Below are 21,668 nucleotides of genomic sequence, written 5' to 3' on the forward strand. Positions count from 1 at the left end.
TCTTCAGTTCTTTCATCAATGTCTTATAGTTTTCAGAATACAAGTATTTCACCTCCTTGGTTAAAATTATTTCTAGAGATTTTATTATTTTCAATTCAATTGTAAATGGGATTGTTTTCTTAATTTCTCCTTCTGATAGTTTACTATTGTATAGAAATGCAACATTTCTACATATTAATTTTGTATCCTGAAACTTTACTCAATTAATTTAGTAGTTATAATAGCTTTTTGGTGAAATCTTTATTTTCCATTTATAGTATAATGTCATCTGCAAATATTGACAGTTTTATTTCTGTCTTACCAATGTGGATGCCTTTTCTATCTTTTTCTTCTCTGATTGCTATGGCTAGGATTTCTAGTACTATGCTGAATAAGAGTGGTGAGAGTAGGCATCTTTCTATTGTTCCTGATCTTAGAGGAAAAGCTTCAGCTTACACCATTAAGTATGATGTTAGTTGTAGGTTTGTCATATATGGCCTTCCTTATGGAGGTTTTTATGGAGAGTTTTCATCATAAGTGGATGTTGAATTTCGTCAAATGCTTTTTCTGCATCTATTGAGAGGATCATATGATTTTTATCTTTCATTTTGTTTTTGTTTTTTTTAAAGATTTTATTTGACAGAGAGAGAGAGAGCACAAGGATTGGGAGCAGCAGAGGGAGAAGGAGAAGCAGGCTCTCCGCTGAGCAGGGAGCCCAATGTGGGGCTTGATACCAGGACTCTGGGATCATGACCTGAGCCAAAGGCAGACGCTTAACCAACTAAGCCATCCAGGCATCCCATCCTTCATTTTGTTAATGTGTGTATCAAGTTGATTGATTTGAAATATTGAACCATCCTTGCATTCCTGGAATAAATCTTACTTGATCATGGTATATGATCCTTTTAATGTATCGCTGAATTCTGTTTGCTAATATTTTGTCAAGGATTTTTGCATCTATGTTCTTGCATGTATGTTCTATGTTCATCTATGATATTGGCCTGTGATTTTCTTTTCTTTTCTTTTTTTTTTTTTGTACTGCCTTTATCTGGTTTTGGTATCAGGATAATGCTAGCCTCATAGAATGAATCTGAAAGCATTCCTTCCTCTAATTATTTTTTGAGTAGTTTGAGAAGTATAGGTATTAATGCCTCTTTAAACATTTGGTAGAATTCACCTATGAAGCCCTCTGGTCCTGGACTTTGGTTTATTGGGAGTTTTTTGATTACTGATTCATTTTTATTACCACTAATCAGCCTGTTCAAATTTCTATTCCTTCCTGATTCAGTCTTGGAAGATTATACATGTTTAGGAATTTATCCATTTCTTCTAGGTTGTCCAATTTATTGGCATATAACTATTTGTAGTAGACTGGGAGATGCTGTTTTTATTTTCATTTGTCTTCAGGTATTTTTTGATTTCCTCTTTAATTCTTCATTGACCCCTTGTTTGGTTAGTAGCATGTTGATTAGCTTCCGTGTACTTGTGGGGTTTTTTCCAGTTTTTTTTTCTTGGTATTTATTTCTAGTTCTATACTATTATAATCAGAAAAGATGCTTGATATGATTTCAGCCTTCTTAAATTTATTAAGACTTGCTTTGTGGCCCAACATGTGATCTAATCTAGAGAATGTTCCATGTGCACTTAAGAAGAATGAGTGTTCTGCTGTTTTTGAATGTTCTCTGTATATCCATTAGGTCCCTCTGGTCTAATGTGTTGTTTAAGGCTACTATTTTCTTTCTGGATGAACCATCCATAGATGTAAGTGCCCTACTTTATTGCATTACTGTTGATTTCTCCCTTTATGTCTATTAATATTTGCTTTATAAATTTTGGTGCTCCTAAGTTGGTTGCATAGATATTTACAATTGTTATATCCTCTAGTTGAATTGATCCTTTTATCATTACATAATGCCCTTCCTAATGTCTTGTTACAGTCTTTGTTTCAATGTCAATTTTATCTGATATGAGTATGCTACCCAGGTTTTTTTCATTTCCATTTGAATGGAATATTTTCTTTTCCAACCTTTCACTTTCAATCCATGTGTGTCTAGGTATGAAGTGAATCTCTTGTAGGCAGCACATAGATGGGTCTTGTTTTTCTTATCTACTCAGTCACCCTATGTCTTTTGATTGGAGCATTTAGCCCACTTACATTTAAAGTAATTATTGAAAGGTATGTACTTATTGCCATTTTGTTAATTGTTTCCTGGTTGTATATGTAGTTCTTTTCTGTTCTTCTCTTGCTCTTTTCCCTTGTGATTTGATGATTTTTTTAGTGATATATTTGGATTCTTTTCTCTCTCACTCTTTTTTTTTGTGAATCTATCATAGGTTTTTGGTTTGCAGTTTACATGAGTTTCATATTTAACACCCAATGTACATAGCAGTCTATTTTAAGTTGATAGTTCCTTAAGTTCAAGCACATTCTAAAAGTCCTACATCTTTATTCTCCTTCCCCATATTTTGTGTATTTGTTGTCATAATTTACATTTTTTATTTTGTGTATCCCTTAGCTAATTACTGTAGATATAGTTGTTTTTACTAAATTTTGGGGGGGGGGGCAGAGGGAGATGGGGAGAGAGAGAGAATCTTAAGCAAGCTCCACACCTAACATGGAGCCCAACACAGATGGGGCTTTGCATTTAGATTATACAGCTACAAATAGTGCATGCCTACAAAATCATGTTATGAAACTAACAAAACAAAACTCCTTGAAAAGATGTGATTGGTGCTGTCAATCTATTATCTTCATTGCATTTTATCTTGAAACATCAAAATAATTTTAGAAAAAGACCTACTGGTTCACCTCGAGGCCCAGGTGGTCCTAGTACTGTGCTATCTTCTCCTGGATAACCCTGTAATGAAGATAATGATTTATAAACAAAACCAAATTAATAAAATAACCTTTGAAATATGCAGGCTATAATTGTCTAATATGTTATGAAATATACTATCTTTATCTAATTAAATGGAAAACTTTTACCTATAAAACTTAGCATAGGATATTTTATACAGGTGTGATTCCTATAGGTTCTAAGAAGTGTCAATCTGCTTTAATTACATAAAAAGCAGTTTAGGAATTTGCTCAGAGTTTCAAGTTTGCAATGATATTGTAAATCAACAGGAGTACTGTTGTAGTTATTCTTAATCCATAAAAAATTTTTACTACAAATGTACCAGTTATTTAATCTGTAGTCTCACAATTTCTTTGAATAAGTAATTAGTTTTACTTTTACAAAGCTTTACAGATTGCAAAGTGCTTTAACATATATTATTTCATGAATATCTTGAAACAGCCGATTGAAGACATCTCAATGACTTGTTTACATTTTTGTCTTTTATTATTTATCTTTTAGAATTTGCAGTACTTCCCAAGTTGAAAAGTGTTTCTTTTATTCTTTGAAAATATTGCATGCATATTTTCAGAAAGAACACAAAAATTTAATATTTAACTTTAGGATTAAAAAGTCAATATACACACATACCTTTTCTCCTTTAGGTCCTGGCAACCCAGAAAGTCCTGGTTGACCCTGATGGCCCTAACAAAAGGACAAGTAAGCAGACAGTCTCCATATAATTTGTGCATGTTCTACCTAATAACACCAAGGCCATCCTATTAGATATGGCAATATTCTGAATGGAAAAATGAGATTTATTCTCTAGGGGGGTGAGGCCTAACTATACTAGAAAGCTTGTTATCAGTGAGATTTCATCTTAATTTGCATATCTGAGATGACATCTTTATATAACTATTTTCATGTAAATGCATTTTAATTTCCAATTAGAAATGATTACCCTATATCCTGGAATTCCTGGTTCTCCATCAGGTCCCATCAATCCTAAATGTCCCTAAAAAACAAAGTAAATATTAGAGAGAAAACAAACAACTGTTCAAACCATTAAACTTATACTCTTATTATTTATTTATTTAGTACTTTTATTACTTAAAATTTAGATTTTTTGAGGTATAATATTTTACTTAGTCTGAAATAGAAAACAAAAAATAACACTCTAACTTTTGTCTTATTTTTCTTCTGAACCACAAGAGTCCCACCAAAAACATGTCTCTGTAGTTTATTTCTGGTATGAATATTCTTAACCATATTAAGAAAAATATTTTCAGTTGTTAGAATCTGATAGGTTTCTAGTAAGTTCTGGGAAATGTAGTTTGCACCTGTCAAAGTTTATGGTAGACGTGCATCACTGAATATTAGAATATAGTCTGATAGTTTTCCATATTGTCACAATGGGATCAAGGAGAACATATGCATTGATAGTTTCAGATGCTTTGATGAACTAAGTTTCAGCTCTGGTCAAGCTTGTTAAAATAGAAATGATTGACAACTTATGTACAATAATCACCCTATTATTGCTTTTCTTATCAATATTTTGCAGATGAGGATACTATATAAATTAGGGGTCATTAATAAATGCCCCCAAAATACTGAAAATGTGACTCAGATAACTGAAAAGAGCAAAAATAATAATCCTAATAATGTCTTATCTTTCATACTATTAAAAAGTTTCCACATCAACTCTCCTATTTGAGTTTGAAACTAAACAGGAGATGAGAAAATTAAGGCATAGAGTAGATATATGCTTAACCAAATATCAAACTAGAAATTCTAAATATGATTATTTACCCAAAGAACCCATGAGAACCACCTATCATTAAAGTGGATATAAAATAAAAATATTAAAGTAAATAGGTATGTTACACAGGATCAATAAGAAGATATAATGGGAAAAAGGACTGTATTATAAATCATAAAATCCATAAGAAACTAACAATAAACCTAACAAGATAGAGGTAAGAACAGAATGAAGGAAATAACAAAACTTTATTAAAAGGTATATAAGAAGATATAAGTAAATGGAAAGACATATAGTGCTTCTCTACTGAAAGATTCAATATTAAAGAACTTAAAGAGCTGATTTTAAAGTTCACATGGAAGAGAGAATTATAGTAAGAGCTGAACTTTTTAGAAAAATGAATTATGGAGTACTTGCCCTGACAGATCTCAAAAAATACTGTAATAGTAAAATAATTTAAGTAGAGTGGTATTGGACCTAAAAACAGACTAACAGAGTGACAGAAGAAAACAGAGAGAATGAAAAAAGCCAATAAATATTTGAAAGTTTAGTTTATGATAAGGGTAGTATTTCAGAAAAGTGGGAAATAGATTGACTATTAAATGATTTTGAGACAACTAAATATCAATTTGGAAAAGAGAAAATCAGTTCTTTACAACTTATTTCATAGCAAAGAAATAATTTTCATATAAGTTAGGGGTAAAAATAAAGCTATAAAAGTATTAGAAGGATATAGAAGAGTGTTTTCATATACTTTAGGTGGGAAAGGCATTTCTAATGAAGAAATAAAACCTAGAATTGTAAAGTAAAAAACTGACAAATTTGGCTATATAATTAACCTCCTGTCCAGCAAAAGATATCACAAACAATATTAAAAGATAAATGATAGAAAGGGAAATGTATTTGTAATATATTTTATAACATATTTAACAAAATATATTATCTAAAATATATAAGGCATTATTGCAAGTCAATAAGAAAAAAACAACCTAATACAAAGGATGTAAAGTACACATGAAAAGGCAATTTCCAGAAAAAAAATACAAATTACTTAATTGCAATCAGGGAAATGTAAATGGAAAGAAAATGAGACACACTTATCAGATTGCAAAACATCAAAAGAGTTAATAGGAAGTATTGGTGGTGGGAGAGTGAATTTGATGAAACCTTTTGGGAAGGTTAAATATGTGTCAATATTTAAAAAGTGAATATTCTTTTTAAACAAATCCAAAGTAGGAGCCTACTTTGATGGCAAGACTGCAGATTAATTCTGATGTTCATTAAAAATTAATCATATTATATAAAGTACTTTAACATATAAGCCAAAAGCAGAGAAATATTAGTAATTTAAATAAAAGGAAGTAAGAAAGACCTGAAGTAGTAAGATGAATATGTAAAAGGAGCCTGAGACAAACTTTCCTCAGACAACAGATGGATTATGCAATGCTCTCAAGCAGGCGTTGGTAAAAAGTCTAGCATTTGTGACATTTAATGGAGAGTAGGAAATATACATGCATTGTGTATGTAAGCTTATGAAACAGTGAAAACACTAAACACTAAATCACAAATGTTCTGCATCTCTTGTGCTAGGACTTTCTGAACAGGTCCAAATATATTAGCAATAAAATTTTGCTATTATAGGTTCAGAGGTATTATGTGACCCTTGCTTCCAACATCATAAAAAGTTCATGCAAAAGATTAAATATTAGATGTTATAGATATTGTTCACAGTTGGTTAAAAAAAATCTCCAGATAAGCATGTGGAGTCCAAGCTTATAAATAAAACCTTTAAATAAATCTAATTTTGGGGGCGCCTGAGCAGCTCAGTCAGTTAAGCGGCTGCCTTCGGCTCAGGTCATGATCCCAGGGTCCTGGGATCAAGCCCTGCATCGGGCTCCCTGCTTGGCGGAGAGCCTGCTTCTCCCTCTCCCTCTGTCTGCGGCTCTGCCTACTTGTGCTCTCTATCTCTGTTAAATAAATAAATAAAAATCTTTAAAAAAAAAATCCAATTTTCAAAGCAATTTGCCAATCCCGACAGTGTAGTTTTACACAGATATTAAATTCTGATTTTAAGTGCAAAGAATAATATAAACTTTGAAAACTCATTTTTAAATAAACCTAATTTTCAAAGCAATTTGCCAATCCCAACAGTGTAGTTTTATACAGATACTAAATTCTGACTTTAAGTGCAAAGAATATAAACGTTCTTACTTAGGAGTTATAATCTGATTTTTTTAAAACTTCATTTCGTATTTTATTTCCATTTTGAGTTTTTTTTTTTCCCCTCTCCCTTTTCCATGTCCAGAAACCACTAAGCCATTTAAGTACTGTGGAATGCTTACAATTCTCCACAGCCCATGGAGGTAGATTATTTTCAATGGAACTATTGCTTTCTCTGTAAAATTAATCAAGGGATGAAACTTTAAGGACATGGATACATTTCTTTTCCATCCACAGTGAACTCAGGTCTGGAAACAAATCAAATACTAACCACAGCACCTCTAGTTCCTCTGGCACCCTTAGGACCACTTTCCCCAATTTGTCCAGGAGCACCTCTGCTTCCAATTTCTCCTGTGGGCCCTATTTGTCCTTTATCACCCTGTGGATGTCATTGGTAAGAGAGAAAAGTGAGAAAAAAACAAGTTTTTACTTAGATGAATTAACTATATCATATACTTGGAATGACATCAGAGGATATTCTGTAAGCAAAATTCTGTAAATAGTAACTTTGCTTCAACTTAATAGTAGTGGAGACCATCACTGACAATAATAAACCATCACCACCTAGGTTAACTTAAAGATATAACTAAAAGTAATTTAGGAGAAAGAACAATTAAAAAATAATTTTGCCCTAATAAGCAGGGGAGATTTGGTGTTCTTGCTGAATTACAAAATAACCAAGTTTTTTATTTTGAAATTTTTATGTATGTATGTTTGCATGCATGCATGTTTTTCTTGTCATCATGAGAAAACACAGGCCCTATGAGAAGCCTGTTTCTATAAACAGCTTCAATGCCACAAAGATCTATTTAATGCAAAAAGTTTCCAGTGTATGGTACTGTATATTCTGAATCATCACTCACTTGTTTGGAGTCTGCCTTTAAAAATCCATAACATTTCTTTTAATCGATAATATTTTTATATCATTTTGTATCCTTTTAAAAACTAGTTAGTTGCCTTCTGTTTTCCATCAAGCCGACTGATCATTCTCTATCACCAAAATACAGCTTCTTGGAAGCAACTTGAAGTACTATAATTCGTTTTCTGAAAGTGGGAACCAACCTGTTCTATTATTGATATTCAAGTAGATACAAAGAAAAACTAGACTGTGATCACAGTCAGGAAGTTTTTGGTATTCATAATAATTCCCAGAGGTGCAGGTTATTGTAAGGACTTACACTGTCCCACTTCTAATGTTGATTTTAGATATAACATTATGTATGATGAAAAGAGGCTTCAATATTGGGGTTATTTTCATGGGCCAGAATAGCTACTAAATATTCAAGTGATGAATCACTGAATTCTACGCCTGCAACTAATATTATACTTTATCTTAACTAACTAGATTTAAATAAAAACTTGAAACATTAAGAAAAAAAAGAATGGCTACTAAAATTTACCTCATTAATTTTTCTTTACCTTTTATTCTCACTTATACTGTCCCTACATTATGACAAAGATGGAGTGGGTGTATATTAGTAGAAATGATAAATGATAAAATTAGACTTTGGGGGACTAGATATGGTATGCAAGCTCTAAATACAGTAATATATTCAGAACTGTTGTGGTAGAATTAAGAAAATCATTTCTGTCTCACCAATACTTGAATAAATTATTGACCCCATACAAAGGAGAAATTTTCATTATAACATTCTAGAATTTTATAAATATATCATTTTTTAGTAAAATATAAAAGAGATAAACCACATTCTTTATTTGTGATTCTTAGCCAATATATGGGAAAAATAAAATCAATCATTAACCTTTTCAATTTAGATAAACATAGTACAAATAAACCCAGAAAAACATAGTACAAATAAACCCAGAAACAATGCTAGTCATATTCCTTTCCCCTAACCATTGTACTAAAGTTGTTACCAAATACCACAAATGGCATAATGTTTTCCTTTTCTCTCCTTTCCTGCCCATAGTCTATTAAAGAATTTTTGGCAAGTAGGAAAAAGGAAAGGCAAAGATCTTTATACAACCTACAAAGTAGGAAATTTGCGTTTAAATAATTAAGGTGATGGGTACTCCTAAGTAGAGTTAAATATTAACTTATACAAAAATGCCTTTTAAGAACGATTTATAGTACTTTATTACTTTATATCCAGTGCAAATAAAAACATCACAACATCCTATGGAGCTTGGGCACATCAGAAGAAAGATGTGCCATAAAAAGATGTAAAAAACAAAAGATGTAAAAAAAAAAAAAACCAACCATAAAAAGATGTTAAAAAAATTACCTTTTTCCCTGGACGACCTCTTTGTCCTGGAATGCCCACAATTCCTGCAGGTCCCTGGGCATCCAATACAAAAAAGAAAATAAACTGTTAAGGAAAGGACTAAACGGAGTGTTTAAATACTTACATCCCATAACCACTGAATTGAACACTATGTAAAAATGAGGGTTACTTTTCAACAATAAATATTGTGTTTGAATATTTATTTATTTTTAAAGATTTTATTTATCTTAGAGAGTGCGTGCACGAGTCGGGAGAGGGGAAGAGGGATAGGGAGAGAATCTCAAGCAGATTCTGCACCAAGCGACTAGCCCCACGTGGGCTCCCCTGAGATCATGACCTGAGCCAAAACCTAGAGTCCAACGCTCAACCAGCTGAGCCACCCAGGCGCCCCTGTGTAATTGTTTAAAAAGACGTCACAATGATTTAGAGGTCTAGTTGTTATTAGTGAGTAAAATTTACATATAGAAACCAGCCAAGATAGATAAAATTAACCTGTTCTTTATTAGAGGAAAAACATTACTTGGTTTCAGTGTAACCCATTTTAATCGGTGAGAAAAGTAAACCCAGTGCATCCGTTTCAGCAGTTCTATGAGCTACTGTGGGTTCAACATCTTGTTGATGGTATAGGATTATAAAATATATCTAAAACATGGTCAAGAAGAATCTCAAAATCTTATTGGAGTAGATTAGGAGATTTTCTTTAGTCTGTGGAAAAAAGGAGAGAGGGAAATACATGGAGAAAAAGGAGGTAGTCATATTAAACTGTTTAAAACAATATTTTCATTTCAATCTGTATTTTGTTTAGACAGAAATTTTTAATATATATTTTTTAAAAGTAAACATTGGCTAAAATATTTCAGATGTCATGTGAATTTGCAGGTCAAACAATAATTAGGCTTAAATGCGATCCACAGTAAGCCAGAGGATGCAAGTTCTAAAATGGCTAAGAGTTAATCACAGCGCTCCTTGCATTAGTTGGAAGTGAAAATGGAAATCTCAAATTTGTGTCCCAAAGCTTGGCAAACGGCAAAAATGACATAGACAAGAAATAAATTGCGGTTTACCACTGTGCTATGTGGGCTCTTGATAAATATTTGTTGAACGAATAAACAGATACCTAAGGAAGTGACTCATACCCTATGCTCCTGAGCAAATGCTCTTCTAGCCTCAGAAAGTCACTGAATTTAGAAGCCAAAATGGTTAAGTTCTATTGCTGTAGTTCTAGCTGCATCCAGAGGTTGAAATGATAGTTGCACTAACCCGAGATTTCTTTGTGGTTAATGTGGACTTTTAAAAAGAGACAGATTAATCTTCATCAGGGGTTAATAGTGTGAACTTTTTAAAAGTTAGACTGCTCTTTTCATATTCTGGCTCTGTACCTTACTGCAATAGGACCATAAATAGATTATTTAACTTCTAAAGGTCCCAGTTTCCCATTATATAAAAGAGGTAAACTAATACCTTTTCATAAGGTTACTAAAATTAAATGAGATAATGCATGAAATGCTTAGAAAGAACTGGACTTATACTGAAGAACTTAGTGTTAGTTCTCACTAACTATTGTTACCTTTTTAAGGTGTATTATGTAATATTTAAATACATATAAAAAGATACTAGAAGGTACAATAAATACCCACGTACCCACCACCTACTTGAAGAAAAAGAAGCAATATACATATGTACACACTTGAAGTCCCTTTACACATACCTTTCCAAACGCGTTACCCTCTCTCTTCACTCAGGTGCAACCATTGCCCTCAATTTGTTTATCATTCCCATGCATTTCTTTATACTTTTACTCCATTTGAAATATATGGTTATTCTGCATCTTTTCAAACTTTAAATAAGCGTACTTTATGTATTCTTTTGAAACTTTTTAAACACACATTTTGTTTTTGAAATTAATCAATGTCTTTAATCCATTCATTTTGTTTTTCATTCTACAGGATTCCATTTTCTTATCACAACTTATTTAAACATTTTCCTACTGATGAATTTTTAGTGTGGGTTTTTTTTTCTGTTATAGATTATGTGCTGCAATAAATACCTTGTGCATCCCTCTATGTGCCATGTCAGTTTTGTTTGTTTGTTTTGTTTTTTAGGGTATAGCCCCTGAAGTTAAATTGCAGAGTTATAAAATATATGCATCATCAAGTAGACAAGATATTGTTAAATTGTTCTCTGAAGTAGCTTTGTCAATTTACACTTCCACAGCGATGTTTGAGTCCAATTACTCCAAATCTTCTGTAATGCTTGGTACTATCAGACTTAAAATATATCCATCTCATTATGGAAAATGATATATTGTTGTGTTTTCAATTTGCATATTTCTGATTACTAAGGAGGAATGATTATCTATTCATATAGTTATCTGACATCTATATGTGAATCTCTAGCTTTTATCTTCTGTCCAGTATTCTCCGGAGCTATTCTTACTGAGTTATACATAAAAGGTTTTTTTTTTTTAAATTATATTATGTTAATCATCATACATTACATCATTAGTTTTTGATGTAGTGTTCCATGATTCATTGTTTGCATATAATACCCAGTGCTCCATTCAGTATGTACCCTTAAAAGTTTTTATACATATTCCTGATACTTGTATTTTGCTCATTCTATATAATACAGATCTCTTCTCTCAGCCTGCAGCTTATTTTCTCACTTTGTTTAACATAACTTTTGATTAATACAAGTTTGCAGTTTTAACGTAGTCATATTCATCAATATTTTCTTATTTCTTTCACTGTTTAGGAGATCCTTCTCCTCTCTCTCAGGTGTTCATGAATATTCTCATAAATGTTCTCATATTTAACATTTTGATTTTCACAGTTAGGTCTTCAACTGGAATTTCATTCTTCTGTGTGTGTGCACATTGGTGTGAAGGAGCTGTTTTATTTTGTTTTCCATTTGGATAACCAGTTGCACCAGTACCATTTATTGAATATTTCATCCTTTCCTTAATGATCTGAAATCTATAATCAATTTATTGAACTTCAAGTTTCAAAATATGCTGAGATCTGAGTCTAGGTTATCTTCTATTTCCACTGGTCTCTTCCTGTGAATGAGTATGACACTGACTAAATTACTCTAGCTTTAATAATAAGTTATGATATCAGGCAGGGCAAGTCCTCTCTTCCACACACCACTGTGCTCCCACCCTTTGCAACTTGTTCTTGAAAACTGTCTTGATATTGGCCCTTTGTTCTTCCACATTCCTTTTAAAATCACTTTTCATGAATCGTGTCCTATAAAAAATTCTTATGAGGATTTAGACTAAAATTGTACTGGATTTATAGACTAATTTAGGGGAGAGATGATAATTTTTTGATATTGAGTCGTCCTATCCATGAATATAAAATATCTCTCCATTTTTGTTAATAAACATATTTTTTTCAATAAAATTTTGCAAATCTCTTGTTAGATTTATTCCTAGGTGCTTAATTTTGTTGTTGATTTTATTGTCAATAGTATTTTTTTAAAGTTTTCTAAGTGCTTATTGCTGGGGAAGAAGAATGGAATCTTTATTTTTGCATATTCTTATATTTAGCATCTTGCTAAAATCTCATTAATTCTAATAATTTATCTGTAGATTATTTCTCTTGTTTTATTATACTGGCTGGGTCTCTGAGTAAATGTTGAAGAGAAATAGTGAATAGTGGTGATCTTTGCTCATTTCTTTTAAGTTTTACCATTACGTATGACAGTCAATATGGATCTTAAATCTTTAGAAATACTTTTTGTTTCATCTATTGAGATTATACTTTTTCTTTAATTTGTAGTTATGTGACTTAAACCTAAAATCCTTAAAAATGTTAGACTTTTGTTGCAATATTTGTATGAGAGGGAGTTCATAAACCCTTTTCTCATATCAGCACTCCACAACTGCACTGAACTCAAATATTCAGGTGTCAGCTGACACTACTGTGTGGAAATGCTATCTGCCAACCAGTAATGCAGTTTAAGTATCATTGTGTTTATATATTTAAATATTAATAAAAATTTGTGCATAAAGTAAAAATGTGACAAATTTAAATCTCACAAACATGTATAATCGAGAAATTTGTTATTATTCTGCAAGATGGCTTGCACATTCTTCAAACTTCCATTCTCACCTCATTTTCAAGTTAATAACCTTCCCTCATAATGCACTGAGACCAGCAGTAGTCAAGCAAGAGCCATCTCTTCCCAACACTGAACGTACCAGCACACCTCCTTATGTACGCACATATTGTTTCCCTTCTCTGATGAAGGAAGAAGTTTTCCTGTTTCTTCCCTGAGGCCAGCTCCTCACTTGCATCTAAACCCCATGTCCTTTTCAAGGCCTTCTCCTACACTTGCACTATCAATTGTTTTCTCTTAAATGAATCACTTCCAACAGCAATTAAATATGCCAGATAGCACTCATTTGAGAAAAATCCTTCCTTGACCTCACGTCCCTCCCTCCCTTCCTATTCACTCATTCAATTTCTCATGTACTTTTCCAGTTCCATTTTTGCTTCCCATCATAGCAAAGCATTTTGAAAGATTTGTGTATGCTCATTGTCACTATTTCCTTACTTCTCATTCTGTCTTCATTTGGGCTTTTGTTCTTACCACAACTCTGAAATTGCTTCTTTTCGGACAACTGACCTTCAAATAACCTAATCCAATAATCCAATGGCTCATTTTATCTGAAACTGTTTTCCATTCTTGCAACTTCTTAAAACTTTTGTTTACATTGCAGCATGCTTCCCAAATTTTCTAAATTCTTAAAGCATCTCTTTATCTCCTTATAGCCTAATGATTCCTAAAGTTATGTTACCTGTCCTGACTGCACCAGTGACCTTCTGATTTTCCTACCTAGTGACATCTTTTTGAATTTCTAAGAGGCATCTCAAACTTTATGTTTCCCAAACTGAGCCTTGAATTCCCTCCTCAAACCCCTAAACCTTGTCTTCCCCATCTCTGCTGTAATGGGGCAATATTTTGGAAATCATTAAAATTGCTTTTCTATTTTGCCTTTTTGAATATATAGACTTTACCCTATTCACCTCGAGGGGTTTATATGCCAAAGGGCTGAATGTATGGAGAAAATTTTTCTGTTTTCCTTGTTTCCAACTTTAAAATTCACAAGTTGAGCCTGGAGCACCCAGCACATGGGCTGTCCTATATTAGAGAAAAGACACACTTTCCATCTACCGCAATAGAACTCTAAGGCTTTTACTAGATTATAGAAGAATGAGGGTATGACAAAGGGGAAATATAGAGACAGCCAAGTTTGTTTGTTTTGTTTTGTTTTGTTTTGTTTTTTGATTCCAGGAGTATGCAGGAAGGCAAAGAGGGAGGGAGAGACATAGATGTTCAGATTTTCCTCTTTCTGAGTTTTGGCAGAATGAAACCTTTGTTCCCTACTACCTCTTCAGGATGCAGGAAAGTTACCTCTTTTTAGATATCACTTGGTTTATGGCCACATCAATTTGGATGCTCAGGAAAGTAAAAATGAGGAACATTTCTTAAATTTTCCTGAGCTACTCCTTGATTCCTATATGATGTAGATGGGAACTTAGAAAGCTCTGGGGAGCTTGTGTGTGTGTGGCGGTGGGGCGGGGGTGGTCATTACTCTAGAAAAATGGGGCTCTACCATAAGGGCTGAGAGCAGATTTCCTGGACTAGAACTGAATGAGAATCCAGAAGACCTGAGAGGGATCTGCAGATTAGTGGAAGCTGACAGGGAACACCACCCGCGCCCCCAACCAAAGAAATGAAAACTACTAGCTACAGACATCATCATCACAGACCAGCAGGGTAGGCAGTAAGCAAATTGACACGGAATGTTTCTATGTCCCTATCATTATGAGTAACACCGGTATCTAGAACCAACGCCTTTTCATCCTTGCCATTAGCAGACATTCAGACTCTTTAATGGAAAGGAGTAAAAGAGGGAGGTCGAGAACTGATCAGTCTGACAACCACATCGTAAGCGTCTGAGTCTTATCTAAAGAGACTACTAATTTATAGAAATAAATTGTTTAAGCTTTCAGCTGAGTTGGATTTAAAAATTTCTTCTCCCGGGGCACCTGGGTGGCTCAGTTGGTTAAGTGTCTGCCTTTGGTTCAGGTCATGATCCCACGGGGTCCTGGGATGGAGCCCTGTATCAAGCTCCCTGCTCAGCAGGGGAGTCTGCTTCTCTCTCTCCCTTTGCCCCTACCCCACTAATGCTCTCTCTCTTGCTTACTCTCAAATAAATAAATAAAATCTTTAAAAAATAAAAAAATAAAAAAAATAAAAATTTCTTTTCCCCCCAGACCCCAACAACTCCTCACTAATCAGTAAGTTAGAGCTTGTGAGGAAACCCAGATGAACCAAAAATAATGAAATCACATATTTGCACATATATAAGTACCAATTTGTAGCCCCATACTACATTTAATAGTATGACTACCAATTCAATTACTCCAGCTAAAACCCAGGATTTATTCCTTATAAATTTTTTCCTCTTTCTCAACATCCAAACAGCAAATCCAGTCAGCTATATCTCCAAACTATGTCTTGAATTGGATCACTATTCACTATCTCTATTGCCCCCTTACATTCCAGACCACCATACCACTTTTCATCTACACTACGGCTGTAGCCTTCTAAGTCCACTTTCAACCTCATAGTCTGTTTCTTCAAAATACCCCACATTATCACTAACAATGTTAATCAAACACATCTCCCTGTTTAAAACCTTCCAAATGGCTGTCCACTGAAATCAGAATCATCTCCAAACCTCTTATCATGGTCCATAATCCTCCACATGATCTGGCTCTTTCTATTTCTCTGACATCATATTTTCCAGTTGCTCATTACATTCTAGCTACTTGGCCGTATTTCCCACTTTCTAACAGTGCATCTAATCAATGCCCTTTCTGCCTTAGGGCATTTGCATTAGATGTCCCCTCTGCCTAGAAAGCTTTTTCTTAGATATTCACATGACTGGCTTCTTCTTATCTTCGGGCATCTCGCTCAGTGTAACCCTAGGTAGTCCTTTTGTGACCACCCCAATTTAAAGTAGCCTCTACTTAGTTACTCTTTATCCCATTACCATGTTTTATTTTCTTCACAGCACTCATCACTATCAGAAATTAACCATTCTTGTTTACATTTGCCTTCCCACACTACAGTGTAAGTTCCAAGACAGAAGGGAACTTGCCTGTTTTGTTTAGTGCTATAACATTAGTACCCAGAACTATGCCTGGCATATAACTGATGCTTAATAAATACTTAATAAACAAATGAATGATAGAATGCATGCCCAAAGTAGAAAATATTTAGCCTTAATCAGACAGTAACCTAGTCTACTTGGTATCCATTTGTAAAGAAATAACATCTTAAAAAGCATGTACTAAAGTTGGAAGTAAAACCAAAGTTTATGAATAAAAGGTGAAGAGTAGTGAGACATTTTTATACTACTAAAACTTCTAGTTTCTAAGAAATGTAGCATATGGATCTACTTGGAACATTTTGCACAGTAAACTTTTGTACACGTGAAGAACACATTATGTGTGAAAAAGGGGGTTGACTGTATTCTATATTGTATTTTCTTCTGACATTGTCATCAGAAAAGTTTCCCCTCGTTCTTTTGGCCACATTTTTTTTCCCTTCAAAGACAGGTTGTTTTCTCTTCTTGCAGGGGTTGGGGGTGGGTGGGTGGCAGTAAACTTCCACTGATATTAGGATGGTTTATTTTAATGTTTGTTCTGAAATGCATAAGAAACATCTTGCTCCAAAATGTTGGCTATTAAAAGTTAACATACCCACTGCAACCCATTTGTGTATTTAGAGGCTTGCAGGGCAGACTGGAAAAATAGCAACAATTTCTAAATGTGCATGTTTTAATAGATTTCTTCAACAATTATAAAAATAACAATGCTTTTATATAAATGTCACATTGACAATTGTTGGTTTGATGTTGAGCCTACTCATAAAATAGGAGTTGGGATTCCAGTCTATTACTTTAAATATGTGAGAATAGCTGTATTGTCTTCAAAGTAACACATCACATCTATTCTTTAAACAACTTTGAGATATAATTCATATTCCATATTATGAACCAATTTAAAGTGTACAATTTAATGATTTTTAGTATATTCACAGAATTGTGCAACTATCACCACAGTAAATTTTAGAACATTTTCATCGCCCCAAAAGAAACCCTGTACCCATAAGCAGTCATTTCCCATTTCCTCCCGACCACTGCCTGGCCCTTCAACCCCCAACCCTAGGCAACCACTAACCTACTTTCTGTCTTTCTGGACTGCCTTATTTGGGACATGTCATATAATATATGGTCTCTTTTGACTGGCTGCTTTCACTAAGCAAAATGTTTTCAAGGTTCATCAAAGTTGTAGCATGTATGAGTATATCATTTCTTTGCATTACCAAGTTATAGTCCATTGCATGGGCATACTACATTTATTAACATACATTTACTAATTCATCAGTTGATGATCATTTGGGTTATTTCCACTTTTTGGCAATCATAAATAATGCTGCTATAAACATTTACGTACAAGTTTTTGTCTGAACCCTGTTCTCAATCCTATTGGGTATACACCTAGGAATAGAGTTGGTGGATCATATAGTAACTCCATGTTTAACATTTTGAGAAATTGCCAAATTGATTTACAAAGTGGCTGCATCATTTTACATCCCATCAACAATGTATATTTACATCCTCATCAACATTTGGTATTTTTTTTTAATTTAAATGTTTTTTTATTATAAACATCCTAGGCAAGTGAAGTGGTATCTCATTGTGGTTTTATTTGCATTTTCCTAATAGCTAATGATGTTGATCATCTTTTCAATTGCTTATTGGCTAACTATATATCTTCCTTGGAGAAACATCTGGAATGTTTAAATGTTTTTCAACTGGTTTACTTTTTACTTTACTTTACTTTTACTTTTTACTTTTTACTTTACTTTACTTTTACTTTTTACTTTACTTTTCAACTGGTAAACTTTTTACTATTGAGTTGGAAAAGTTCTTTGTATTCTGGATACAAGTCCATTATCATATATGATTTGCAAATATTTTCTCCCTTTTCACGGGTGTCTTTTCACTGTCTTAATGGTGTTTTTTGAAGTATAAAACTTTTAATCTTAATGGGGTCTAATTTATTTTTTTCTTTTGTCACTTGTACTTTTGGTGTTACCTAAGAAAACTTTGCATAAATCAAGGTCATGAAGATTTACGCCTATGTTTTATTCCAAGGCATTTACAGTTTTAGTTCTTAAATTTCAGTCACAGGCCCATTTTGAGTTAATTTTTGTGTGTAGTATAAGGAAGGGTCCAACTTTATTCTTTTGTATGCAGATTTCTACTTGTTCTAGCACCTTTTGTTGAAAAGACCATTCTCCCCCTCTTTGAATTATCTTGGTACAAAACATGCTCTTGCAATTCAAATTTATTTTGTTCTGTTTTTGTCCCCTGGGTTTATTGTATCCGTTGAGATAGCCAATAACAAAGTTTGCAAGTTATATATTGATTCCTATTACAGACTCTGTTCCTCTTCTGCTTGAAACATTGCAATGCCTTTTTACTATACTTTGAATAAAACCCAAACTTCTTACCATGATTTAAATAATCCTTCATGATCAGCTTCCTATTCATTTCTTTAAGCTCATCTCAAACAACTTTTCACTATTCATTATGCTACAACTATAATTAGCGTCCCTTTAGTTTTCCAAAAATACCTAGACCATTCTCACTCCCACCTCTTGGCCCTTGCTTTTCCATCTACCTTGAATCATCTTCCAAAGTTCTTTGCAGGGCTGGTTCTTTTTCATTCTTTAGGTCTCAACTTAATCCTCCCCTATCCAGAGAAGCCTTCCCTCAGTGCCTTGTTGGAAGCAGGCTTCTCTTCCCTTAATCAGCTATTCTTTTTCATCACCCTATTTATGACCATCATTGCACTTATCACTACTTGCAATGGTCTAGTCTATGGTCAATTTTCACAATATTATAAAATCTGAGATGAGGAATCTTGCTAATCTTGTTGCCCTTGGTATCCCCATGGCTTAGCAGAGTTCTTGGCTCACAGAAGGTACTCAAAAACTTTGTTGAATTACTGAATGGACAAATACATTTTATAGAGTCACCATCTGTAAGGCTAATAAAAATTTAGGAACATCCAAGCTAATTTTTTTTTAAGCTATAGAGCCTTTTCTTCTAAAGAAAGCCTATATAGAAGCCAATATGTTAGATATATATACAAAGAATTTTTTTCTGACTCACCTAGTAATAGAAGAACACTCCTGCCCATTCAGCATCCCTTCCTGATACAGCCATCCTGGGAGGTTCTGCATAGTTCCCTTTATGTGTAATGTGTAAACTGAGAAACCAAAGAATGACTCAATGTACAATGTACCCAACAATGTACAGCTCTTTAGTAGTAGAGCAGGGATAGTGGTAGAACAATTCTTGCATAATGGTCAGTGCAGGGTTCTTTCTATTTCTGTGTTGGTTTATGACACAACAGTTCAGAACAAACAAGCCTAAGACCAGAGTCATAAAAATCATTCAGAAGATAAAGATTTAAATAAGTCCTTTGTTTCTTAATGCCACTGACCTCAAATTTCCAGTTACCATTTTTCAGGGTTTCCAAGGAAATTACCTCAGAAATAAGAGTCATGTGTACCTTTATCATTCTTTTCTAACTATTGATAAGTCCTCTCATCTTTCTGACTTTGCTTTTAAAGATTCTACTGAGAAAGCTTCTTAGCTTTACTTGGCTTCATTTTTTCTTAAGACATTCCCCTAGTGACAATGATCATACCATTTTATACAAATGGTAAAAATCACACTTCAATAAATCCAACCAAGTTTTGTCCTAACAGAATAAAAGAAGACAATTTCATTTTTATATATTCAACTTTTAACTCTCATAGTTTCACATCTGTTTAGATGTTAGATACTACAGTGATAGATTTTTTTTTTTTTTTTTAGAAATGGGTGATAGACCATAAGTCAGGCAGATGTTTCTTCTCAGATGTTTCCAAATTCTTTTCCCATACAGAGTTATACATTTAAACAACTGAACACTTTAGCACAGAATTCAAGCACAAAAAACATTTTAAAATTCTGTTCAAAGAAGTCTACATCTTAGATTTGGGAATTTGTTACTGATGCTTCCCTTGCTTTATTTTTCAATCTAGTTCTCATTTTCCAATCTTCTAGAAAGAAAGGCATTTCCTTCCTTGAAAAACAAGTTTTATTTCTTTCTCTCACTCTCTTTCTTGTCTATTTTTAAAGAATAGGTAGCATCTTTGTGGCATTGCCTAAGGAAGAATTTTTTAAAGTGAAAAATAAATCCAACATCAGGCTGTATGATTAAGCAATAGTTCCTTGGATCATAAAATTCTTTTGAAAAAATGTGCCATGGTATTTTTATTGAGTTTATGAGCTGAAAGGCATTTAAAATTCCAAGGAGAACAACAAAAAGAATAAAAAAGAAACACACATGTGTTGTTACTAAAAAAGGCACCAAAGATATGTATGAGGCAAGATTGTTCCTGGGAAAAATTATGAAGCAGATGAAGTCTGTGTTTATCATTTTTCCATGTTTTGTTTTGAGCCCCTTTTTTCATCTCTGTTCCGCCCATCACCAGCTATCATGCTGCATCATCTCCGTCTGGGACTCATGCCTGTTATCCTATGGCATGGCTAGGCCCTTCTTTATCTCAGTTTTGTTCTCCGCACCAACATTTAGGGTTCTGCTGGGGAAACAGACTAGGTGATTGAAAAAATCCATGCTAAAGTATTAATAATTGTTAATGGTTAATGACTTCCTCATTAAAAAATGAATTCGATAAGAATTCTCAGAAAGATAATCACACTGTTTCAGCATTTGTTACTTGGCTTCTCTGTGAGTCCAGCCCTGATGACTCCTCTAAAAAAGATGAAAAATATCAAGAAATCCAAAAAGGCGAAATATAAGCCCGAGCCTGGTTACCTCATGGAGTAGTGTGGCTGAGAGGCACAGAAGTCATAATAAAGGAACTGGATAGAGCCAGCTCTGCTATCTGCTACAGTCTTAGCTTTCTCCGAGCCTGCTTTTTTTTTTTTTTCAGTTGTAAAGTGGGGAAAATAAAGCACCACTAGATTATTGGAAGGATTCTATGAGAAAATCTAAGTGAAATTCTATTGTTCAGCCTGGATCCATAGTTTGAAGATAATTTGGGAAGGAGGTGATTCTCTAATGCTTTGTATTTGCTGTAGTGGAACACCTATCATAGTTTTCCAGGACCGAGAGGGGCAAGACAGAGGAGAAATGGGCACTTTACCACTTATGTAAAACCAGAGGGAAAAAAGACTCAATTTGCCAATTGCTGAAAAACAGGCAACATTTCTGGTTTACCCTCAAAATTCAAATGTCATGTTGATATACACTGGTACAATTATTTATTATTTTGGGGAAGAGGTGAGATAGCATTATTTTAATTATTGCTAAAGGAATCAAAATTATTGGTAAATGATATGAATGGTAAGACAGCCAGTTTGTGCTTCATTTATGGTATTTGTTGTATTCTTCCAGATAGAGCTTCTTCTCAGTTCTTGGAAATGTAATTGAGATTACTGGAGGCAGGAGCTATCTTTAA

General features: G+C 33.6%; 1 protein-coding gene across 1 annotated transcript in view; it reads right to left on the reverse strand.

Moving 5' to 3' along the window:
* Nucleotides 1-21,668, reverse strand: part of COL24A1 (collagen type XXIV alpha 1 chain) — a 414,236-nt gene that overhangs the window by 82,521 nt on the left and 310,047 nt on the right. Inside the window, exons 40-44 of the mRNA XM_027615241.2 lie at nt 9,042-9,095; nt 7,067-7,174; nt 3,778-3,831; nt 3,468-3,521; nt 2,781-2,837 (exon numbers count right to left, since the gene is read on the reverse strand). Coding sequence (XP_027471042.2) covers nt 2,781-2,837; nt 3,468-3,521; nt 3,778-3,831; nt 7,067-7,174; nt 9,042-9,095 — 327 coding nt within the window. The remainder of the gene's footprint in view (nt 1-2,780; nt 2,838-3,467; nt 3,522-3,777; nt 3,832-7,066; nt 7,175-9,041; nt 9,096-21,668) is intronic.

This window comes from Zalophus californianus, chromosome 4 (assembly GCF_009762305.2).
Source record: "Zalophus californianus isolate mZalCal1 chromosome 4, mZalCal1.pri.v2, whole genome shotgun sequence".
Lineage (NCBI taxonomy): Eukaryota > Metazoa > Chordata > Mammalia > Carnivora > Otariidae > Zalophus > Zalophus californianus.